Consider the following 9,887-nt stretch of genomic DNA (forward strand, 5'->3'; position numbering starts at 1 on the left):
CCCGCTTGCAGATGCCCGCCGGGCTCACCTTGGCCCCGCCGGTCAGGCGCAGCTCCAGGGCGCGGCGGGCTTGGCCGGGGGGCGCCTCCAGGCAGAAGGCGAAGGGGTCGCCGCTGGGAGCCGCCATCTTCGCCCCGCTCGGCCGGCCCTCCCGGAGGAGGAGGAGGAGGAGGAGCCGCCCGGCCCGGCCTCGCCTCGCCTCGCCGCGCACGGGGAGCCGCCGCGCCGCCCTGCAAGCCGGCGCCCGCTGGATGGACAAAGGAAGGGAGGGAGGGAGGGAGGCAGACACGTGGACGGAGAGAGAGGGAGGGAGGGAGATGGAAGGATGGAGGAAAGGATGGATGGAGAGATAGAGAAGGGAGGGAGGAAATGTGGATGGATGGATCTGATAGAGGAAGGGATGGAGAGATAGTGAATTAGGTAGGTAGGTAGGTAGGTGGGTGGATGCATAGATGGAAGGATGAAGGGATAGATAGATAGATAGACAGACAGACAGACAGACAGACAGACAGACAGACAGACAGACAGATAGATAGATAGATAGATAGATAGTGATGATAGAGATGATAATTAGATGATAGACAATGATAGTGATAGATGATAATTAGATAATAGACAGACAATGATAGGTAGGTAGGTGGGTGAGTGGGTGGGTGAGTAGATGGGTAATGGGTAGGTAGATGATAGATAGACACAGATATACACAGAGATGATAGATAGATAGAGGTAGGTAGGTAGGTAGACAGACAGACCAGACCAGACAAACAAAGAGAGAGATGATAGATATAGATAGATAGATAGATAGATAGATAGATAGATAGATAGATAGATAGATAGATAGATAGATAGGGATGATAGATGATAATTGGATAATTAGATAGACAGACAATGATAAATAGACAGACAGACAGATAGCAAGCAGACAGACAGACAGTACGGTTACCTTATACTGCACCGTTTCATCCCGTTACAGGTTACAGGCAGACAGGAGACTTTTAGTGAGTGATGGATAGAGGATAGATGGATAGAGAGAGAGAGAGAGAGAGAGAGAGAGAGATGGATAGGGTGGACAGAGGGAGGGAGAGATATGGATGGAGAGATAGGTAGGTAGGTAGATAGATGCATCCAGTAACTGTATGTGCGAAAGGAAAGGGGGGGGAAGAGGTGAAATTGATAAATGCAGGAGTTCTTTCTCAAACCAACAATTAACCAGTGGAACGGCTTGCCTCTAGAAGTTGTAGGTGCTCCATCACTGGAGGTTTTTAAGAAGAGACTGGACAGCCACTTGTCCAGAATTATATAAGGTCTCCTGCTTGAGCTGGGGGTTGGACTACTAGAAGATCTCCAAGGTCCCTTCCGACTCTGATTGGATGGATGGATGCCTCCAGGAAATGTCGCAAAATGAAAAGGGGGCATTTTGTTTTTCCTTGTCCCCCAAAATTGGCCGTTTAGGATAGTCTGTTTCTGAACCTGGCGTTTTTACCGTACTGTCACACCTTACAGATCAGCATCGATCTGACATTAAAGGCATACTCTGAAAAGTGATGCAAAGTTCTAGTTTTCTTAGGCATGAAAGCCAGCTGGGTGATTTTGGGCCAATCACCAGGAGACGGTGAGTTCTAGTCCCGCCTTAGGCATGAAAGCCGGCTGGGTGACTTTGGGCCAATCATCAGGAGACGGTGAGTTCTAGTCCCGCCTTAGGCATGAAAGACAGCTGGGTGACTTTGGGCCAATCACCAGGCGACGGTGAGTTCTAGTCCCGCCTTAGGCATGAAAGCCAGCTGGGTGACTCTGGGCCAATNGGAGGGAGGGAGGAAAAGAGGAAGGAATGGAGGGAGGGAGGAAAAGAGGAAGGGATAGAGGGAGGAAGGACGAAGGAAGGAAAAGGGAGGGAGGAAGGAAAAGAGGATGAAAGGGAGAGATGGAGGAAGGAAAAGGAAGGAAGGAAAGAAGGAAAGGGGAAGGAAGGCGAGAATGGGGCGTTCTTTTCTCATCCACCCACCCAAAAAAACTGCACTCAAAACATTCATCTTCAAAAGGAGGGCCAAATCTTCCCCAAGCCCAGCAGGACCCCCGTCTCCCATTTCAGTTCCTTCCACAACTCGGTGGCCCTCCTTCCAGACGTGGGGGGGGGGCTGGCTGGGGATGATGGAGACTGTAGTCCAAAACTCCCGGAAGGCTGCAAAGCTGCTTCTGGGCTGTAGGGCCAGAGCGGAAAGGTCCCAGCGGATTCCCGGTTTTTTGCCAAGCCGGTGGTGGCGGTACAGGAAAAGCTCATTTCTTTCCCAGTTGAGACTTCGCCTGCTCCAGCTTGGCCGCCACGGTGGCGTCGGTGCACTTGGACAGGATCAGATTCATCTCTGCTTCGTTCTTGCGCTCGGTGGCCGCTTCGGCAGCCTGGCTGAAGTCCCTACGGCCACGGAAGGAAGTAAAAAGTAAAAAAAAAGGACATTTAAAAGAAGTCCGAAGCCCAAGGTTCCTTTCCCCCCCCATCCCTGAGGTAATTTTTTGCCCATTGGGGAACGTTGGGTGACTAGTCCTCATGAGGGTGCGTCTCATAAGCTGGCGCGCTAATCCCTCAGGATTTTCCTGGGAGAAAAATTCAGCTTTCCCTCTTCCAAAATGGCTGTTTGGTTTTTTTTTTAAGCTGCCTCTGATCCACAGGACAAACGTATTTGGATACAAAGCCCTTTTTTTAATATTATTATTTTGGCCTTTGGGTTCGAATTCTGCTCAGCTTTGAAATCACAAATTGGGGTGGGTCCATTGAGATCGCCTAGGCTAGGGGTAGGCAACCTTGGCTCTTTTATGACTCGTGGACTTCAACTCCCAGAATTCCTGAGCCAGCCATGCTGAGGGGAAAGGGAGAGGTTTCCAAGCTGAGCCATGACGGCTGAAGAATTCTGGGAGTTGAAGTCCATGAGTCATAAAGTGGCCTAGGCCTAGGCCAGAGGTAGGCCACCTTGGCTCTTTTATGACTCGTGGACTTCAACTCCNGCGCTTTGAAGATGATAATCAACACCTTGAAGCGCACTCGGAAGGCCACAGGCAGCCAGTGCAGCTCGCGCAGCAGCGGCGTTACATGGGAGCGACGAGTCGCTCCCATCACCGCCCGCGCGGCCGCATTCTGGACTAACTGGAGCCTCCGAGTGCTCCTCAAGGGAAGCCCCATGTAGAGAGCATTACAGTAGTCCAGTAGTCCAGTAGTTACAGTACTTGGTTTTATTCAACTCCTGCTGAAGGCAGGAAACCAGATTCTACCCGCCCTGACAGATGGCTGTCTGCCTGGACTCACCCGCAGAAGAGCGGCCTGCCCACCCCTTTGATTTACCAGCTCCACCACTACTCCTGCCTAAATTTTGCCTTAATTTCCCACCCAAATCTGCTTTTTTTTTTAAGAGGGGGGGATTCAAATCCATTCTCCAGCTCCGGACACCGCGTTTTGGGGGTGTCTTTTGTCGGGGGTCTCCCACGTCTCCTCTAGGTAGGATTTCCCTCTGAAATGGTCTAAAAATGCACCCCCTTGATTGACAGGTTCGCTCAGGGGAGCGGGAAAAGCTCTGGCCCTCGCATCTTGGATCGCCGCTGCTCGGGAACGTCGTAGGGCTGAGATTCCGGGGAGAGGGTGAGGGGGGGGCCCACGCTTGCTACCTACCCCACCAAGAGGAAAGCCTTGACTTTCTGTTCGGGGGTCACTCGGGCGGTGTATTTCTTGGCCTCGCTGGAGTTGCCATACTTCATGCTGATCTCTGCAAAGGGCTGGAAAGAGAGGAAAGGGGACCACCCGGTGATCGCGGGCAAAGTGCAGCCGGGCGAATCCCGAGAGATAAGAGCAGGCCGACTCCAGTTTTTCTTTTTTTTTTTTGCTTTCTGGCCTTGAGGGGGTGCTTGAGGGGATTTTAAGAGGGAGGGGAGATGAGAGGGGGTTTTTTTTGCTGTTGGTTAATAAGGACAGAAATCGTTATATTTCATTTACACTGGGGCTTTCCCATTACGTTTCCTTTTCTTGCATCTTTCTTTATCTTTCTATCTTTCTCATTTTCCTGCTTTTCCTCCTCCCTCCTTCGCTCCTTTCCTTCCTTCTCTCTCCTTCCATCCTTTTCTTTCTCCTGCCTTCCTCCCTCCCTCCCCTTCCATCCATCCTTTTCTTTCTTCCTCCGTTTTCCTCCATCCATCATTTCCCCTCCCTTCCTCCTTTTCCTTCCTTTCTTCCCTCCCCCTCCCTCCCTTTCCTTCTATTCATGTTTTCCCTTCCTTCTTCTCTTTCCATTCATCCTTTTCCCCTCCCTCCCTCCCTTTTCCTTCCTTCCTTCATTTCCTTCTATTCATCCGTTTTCCCTTCCTTCCTCCCTCTTTCCATTCATCCTTTTTCCCTTCCTTCCTCCTTTTCCTTTTTCTTGCTTCCTTCCCTCCCCCCTTTTTCTTCCTTCCTTCTTCCTCCCTCCCTCCCTCCCTCCTTCTATTCATCTGTTTTCCCTTTCTTCCTCCCTTTCTTTCCATACATCCTTTTCCTTCCTTCCTCCTTTTCCTTCCTTCCTTCCTTCCCTCCCCCCTCCCTCCCTTTTCCTTTCTTCCTTCCCCCCTCCCTCCCTTTCCTTCTATTCATCCTTTTCCCCTCCCTCCCTCTTTCCATTCATCCTTTTCTCCTTCCTCCCTTTTTCCTTCCCTCCCCCCTCTTTTTCTTCCTTCCTTCGTCCCTTCCTCCCCCCCCTTTTCTTTTCCTGTCTCATTCTTTGATTTCTTTTTTACTTTACACAAACTCCTCAGCAAATAAAAACAAAGCAGCAATAAATTGAGGTCTGGTCTTGAGAAGGGGCTGAGAGAAGAGAAAGAGTTATTCTGCTCTGGGGAAACCACACACACACACACACACACACACACACACACACACACACACACACACACACACACACACAGAATATTGAAACCCGACTTTCTTGCCCTTCAAAAGTGGTGTTGAAGAATTTGGACCAGGTTGTCAAGATCCAGTCAAGAGGCCTTGGAGCAACCGTTCCCAACGATGGACTTCAACTCCCAGCGTTCTCATCAGTGGCCACGTCAACTCTGGAACGCTGGGATCTCACATCCACCTACCTGGGAATCCCCAAGGTTGGGGACACAAACACCCTACAACAATCCAGGACCATTCCTGGGATCCTGGTGGTGTCTTTTTCTGAATCTGTCTGCTTTTTCATGGGGATACCCATTCCTGAACGTTGGTAGAATTCAAGAGCGTTGAGTAAGCAAAAAGACCCACCACCTTCGCCCCATCATCTTCTCACCAGGTAGCCAATAGGTGACTTTTTGGACTTGGAGAACTTCTCTAGATCTTCCCAGGCCCCCTGTTCCGCCAAGGCGCTGATCTTCAGCCACCAGAACCTGTCAAGACGGCAAAGAAACAGACTCAAGAACTAACATCCAGCCCCAGCTTGAGGTTCTCCACATGAGCCTTTCTGAGGAAGGCCAACCTAGAACATGTGAGTTATCTCATTCCAGTCCATCTCCATACAGAGTTTAAGCCAGGGGGTGTCCAACCTTGGCAACTTTAGGACCTGTGGACTTCAACTCCCAGAATTCCCCAGCCGGCAAATGCCAACTTGAGGTTCTCCAGCCAACTTGAGGTTCTCCACATGCGCTTTTTCGAGGAACGCCAAGCTAGAACATGTGAGTTATCTCATTCCAGTCCATCTTCATACATAGTTTAAGCCAGGGAGTGTCTAACTTTGGCAACTTTAGAACCTGTGGAGTTCAACTCCCAGAATTCCTCAGCCAGCAAATGCCGACTTGAGGTTCTCCAGCCAACTTGAAGTTCTCCAAATGAGCCTTTTCGAGGAACGCCAAGCTAGAACATGTGAGTTATCTCATTCCAGTCCATCTTCATACAGAGTTTAAGCCAGGGGGTGTCTAACCTTGGCAACTTTAGGACCTGTGGACTTCAACTCCCAGAATTCCCCAGCCAGCAAATGCTGGCTGGGGAATTCTGGGAGTTGAAGTCCACAAGTCTTAAAGTTGTCACGGTTGGACACCCCTGGTTTAAATCTTCTGGAATCTCATGACCCAAGCAGACCACAAGGCACATCTCGCTCAAAGCATTAAGTAAATTCTGGGATTTGATGACCAGATCAAGCTAACTGTGAGAGGGATCTCGGAGTCCTAGTGGACGATCCCTTAAATAGGACCCAGTCGTGTGCTGCAGCTGCCAAAAGAGGCAACACAGTGCTGGGCTGCATTAACAGAGGGATAGAATCAAGATCATGAGAAGGGTTAATACCACTTTACAAGGCCTTGGTAAGGCCACACTTGGAATCCTGCATCCAGTTTTGGTCACCACGATGCAAAAAAGATGTTGAGACTCTAGAAAGAGTAAGAGAAGAGCAACAAAGATGATTAGGTGGATGGAGGCTGAAAGATATGAAAAACTTGTATTTAAGTGATTGTCCACTAGGATTCCAAGATCCCTCTCAAAGGTTGTAGGAACTGGGTATGTCTAGTTTAATGAAGAGAAGGACGAGGGGGGATATGATAGTAGTCTTCCAATATTTGAGGGGCTGCCCCAAAGAAGAGGGAGTCAATCTGTTCTCCAAAGCACCAGAAGGCAGGACAAGAAGCAATGGATGGAAACTGATCAAGGAGGGAAGCAACCTGGAATTAAGGAGAAATTTCCTAACAGTGAGGATGATTAACCGGTGGAACAGCTTGCCACCAGAAGTTGTGGGTGCTCCATCACTGAAGGTTTTCAATAAAAGATTGGACCGCCGTTTGTCTGAAATGGTATAGGGCAGGGGTAGGCAACCTTGGCTCTTTTATGACATGTGGACTTCAACTCCCAGAATTCCTGAGCCAGCCATGCTGAGGGGAAAGAGAGAGGTTTCCAAGCTGAGCCATGCTGGCTCAGGAATTCTGGGAGTTGAAGTCCACGAATCATAAAAGAGCCAAGGTTGCCTACCCCTGGTATAGGGTTTCCTACCTGAGCAGGGGGTTGGACTAGAAGACCTTCAAGGGTCCCTCCGCTTGTCCGAAATGGTATAGTTCAGGGGTAGGCAACCTTGGCTCTTTTACGACTTTGTGGACTCCAATACCCAGAATTCCTGAATCAGCCATGCTGACTCAGAAATTCTGGGAGTTGAAGTCCACAAGTCACGAAAGAGCCACGATTCAATAAACCTGGATAAAGCTATCCCAGTTTGTTCCTCTCGGAATGGAAGAGAAACACATTTGTGTTTCAAACCAGCTGGGGTGGAGTGGGGGGTCCAGCCCTTCGCACTGGCCTTCCCGGACCACAGCCCAGTCCCGGGGACTGTCCTCACCGTTTATCGGGGATCCGGAAGTCCCGGTAAAGTTGCTCGGCTAATTTGTGCTTCCCATCCAGGATGAGGTTGTAGACGGTGTCGTGCAGGGACAGGTCCACGTAGGGTTTGTCAAAGTCGTCCTGAAAGCGACGCTGGTGACGTAACAGCTTGATTTGGTCTTCGGTGGCCTGGTGAGGGGGGGGGNGGACTGTCCTCACCGTTTATCGGGGATCCGGAAGTCCCGGTAAAGTTGCTCGGCTAATTTGTGCTTCCCATCCAGGATGAGGTTGTAGACGGTGTCGTGCAGGGACAGGTCCACGTAGGGTTTGTCAAAGTCGTCCTGAAAGCGACGCTGGTGACGTAACAGCTTGATTTGGTCTTCGGTGGCCTGGTGAGGGGGGGGGAGGGAAAAAGGACATTTATTTTTTTTCGGAGAAGGCGGCTTGGTCTAGTGGTTAAAGCACCAGGGTAGAAATCAAGAGACGGTGAGTTTGAGTCTTGCCTTAGGCATGAAAATCGGCTGGGTGATTTTGAGCCCATCACCGGGAGATGGTGAGTTCTAGTTCCGCCTTTGGCATGAAATCCAACTGGGTGACTTTGGGCCAATCACCGGGAGACAGTGAGTTCTAGTCCCGCCTTTGGCATGAAAGCCAATTGGGTGACTTTGAGCCCATCACCGGGAGACGGTGAGTTCTAGTCCCGCCTTAGACAGGAAATCCAACTGGGTGACTTTCAGCCAATCACTGGGAGATGGTGAGTTCTAGTCCCGCCTTAGACTGGAAATCCAACTGGGTGACTTTGAGCCAATCACCGGGACACGGGAGTTCTAGTCCCGCCTTTGGCATGAAAGCCAATTGGGTGACTTTGAGCCAATCACCAGGAGATGGTTAGTTCTAGTCCCGCCTTTGGCATGAAAGCCAATTGGGTGACTTTGAGTTAATCACCGGGAGACAGTGAGTTCTAGTCCCGCCTTAACAGGAAATCCAACTGGGTGATTTTGGGCCAATCACCGGGAGGTGGTGAGTTCTAGTTCCACTTTTGGCATGAAAGCCAGTTGGATGACTTTGGGTCAGTCCCTCTCTTTCAGCCCAACCCACCTCACAGGGTTGTTGTTGCAAGGAAAATGGGAGGAGGGAGGCATGTTGGATATGTTCACTCCCTTGAGTTACAAATAATAAAGGCGGAAGACCAATAAATACATAAATAAAATATTGGCCATGATTCAGTTAACTTGCTTCCCGGCGTAAAGTCCGGTCCCACTTTGTGCTGTACTCCGGATCCAAGTCTCCTTGGCCAACGGTGCCCTGTGCCCTCACCTTGGCTGCAAACTCATTCTTGGCTTTGTAGTACTCGTCAACCGCGTTCTGCAGACTGGCTACACGGCCCTCGATCCACTGTGGAAGCAAAATGGAGGTTAATCCAGCTTGCAAGAACTGCCTGCAGCTGAAAACACTTACGGTAAATAAAAAATCAGACGCAGAGGTCTTGAAACTTGCAACTTTAAGACTTGAAACGCGAAACTCAAGCTTCTCCCAGCGTCTAGCTGAGAGCAAGACTGCTCTATCATAATAAAAGCTGATTACACTAAAAATCCGACTCTTGGGTATAGTCATGATGTGCAACCAGGTGTGAAAAATATATTTTTTTGCCTGGTTCTCCGAGGGGCAACCCCTCCGGATCGGAATCTGCCAGCCCTAATTGGGTGCCCCCACCCCCACCACGTTGCAACAGCACCCACCTTTTCGCTGATGTAGCTACTACGGACGTGGAAGTTGCCCAGCTCCTGGTGATTGTCGTCTTGGTTGTAAAGATCTTTGAGTGTGTTTGGCTCTTTGTGTTTGCAGAACTGAGGATGGACAAGAGTCGTACATGAAAAAGGTGGGGTATAAATCGATTCATTGTCCTATTTGTTTTTTTCTATTTAGGAACATTTTAATTTATTTACAGTATGTATTTATTAAATGTATACGCTCCCCATCTCACCCTGGAATAAGTCTAGGAGGGTTACAAGAAGTTATTTGGCGGCTTTTACCTCAGATTTATTTTATTTCCTTATTCAAGGGACCAAAATGGGACACGTTGCTTGATTAAAAGCCTAGAGCAGAGGTGGGGAACCTTGGCTCTTTTATGACTCGTGGACTTCAACTCCCAGAATTCCTGAGCCAGCATGGCGCAGCTTGGAAACCTCTCCCTTTCCCCTCAGCATGGCTGCCTCGGGAATTCTGGGAGTTGAAGTCCACCAGTCATAAAGCGGCCTAGGCCTAGGCCAGAGGTAGGGAACCTCGGCTCTTTTATTACTCATGGACTTCAACTCCCAGAATTCCTGAGCCAGCATGGCTCAGCTTGGAAACCTCTCCCTTTCCCCTCAGCATGGCTGGCTCAGGAATTCTGGGAGTTGAAGTCCACAGGTCATAAGGGGGCCACAGTTCCCTATGCTGGCTCAGGAATTCTGGGAGTTGAAGTCCACAGGTCATAAGGGGGCCACAGTTCCCTATGCTGGCTCAGGAATTCTGGGAGTTGAAGTCCATGTCATAGAGATCACAGTTCCCTATGCTGGCTCAGGAATTCTGGGAGTTGAAGTCCACAGGTCATAAGGGG

General features: G+C 50.0%; 2 protein-coding genes across 3 annotated transcripts in view; both read right to left on the reverse strand.

Annotated features, from left to right (window-relative positions):
• The window catches only part of SMYD5 (SMYD family member 5), a 21,873-nt gene extending 21,746 nt beyond the window's left edge, over positions 1-127 (reverse strand). Inside the window, 1 exon segment of the mRNA XM_015825896.1 lies at positions 29-127. Within this exon segment, the coding sequence (XP_015681382.1) occupies positions 29-127 (99 nt within the window).
• A 2,145-nt stretch (positions 128-2,272) lies between these two features.
• The window catches only part of VPS16 (VPS16 core subunit of CORVET and HOPS complexes), a 26,654-nt gene continuing 19,039 nt past the window's right edge, over positions 2,273-9,887 (reverse strand). For both annotated transcript variants that reach the window (XM_015825898.1, XM_015825897.1), the window contains 6 exons: positions 9,028-9,135; positions 8,606-8,683; positions 7,508-7,677; positions 5,283-5,379; positions 3,656-3,759; positions 2,273-2,410 (listed from right to left, as the gene is read on the reverse strand). In XM_015825898.1, coding sequence (XP_015681384.1) covers positions 2,275-2,410; positions 3,656-3,759; positions 5,283-5,379; positions 7,508-7,677; positions 8,606-8,683; positions 9,028-9,135 — 693 coding nt within the window. In that variant the 3' untranslated portion in view covers positions 2,273-2,274. The remainder of the gene's footprint in view (positions 2,411-3,655; positions 3,760-5,282; positions 5,380-7,507; positions 7,678-8,605; positions 8,684-9,027; positions 9,136-9,887) is intronic.

The sequence above is a fragment of the Protobothrops mucrosquamatus genome, unplaced genomic scaffold, assembly GCF_001527695.2.
Source record: "Protobothrops mucrosquamatus isolate PMUCROS unplaced genomic scaffold, P.Mucros_1.0 scaffold2871, whole genome shotgun sequence".
NCBI lineage: Eukaryota > Metazoa > Chordata > Lepidosauria > Squamata > Viperidae > Protobothrops > Protobothrops mucrosquamatus.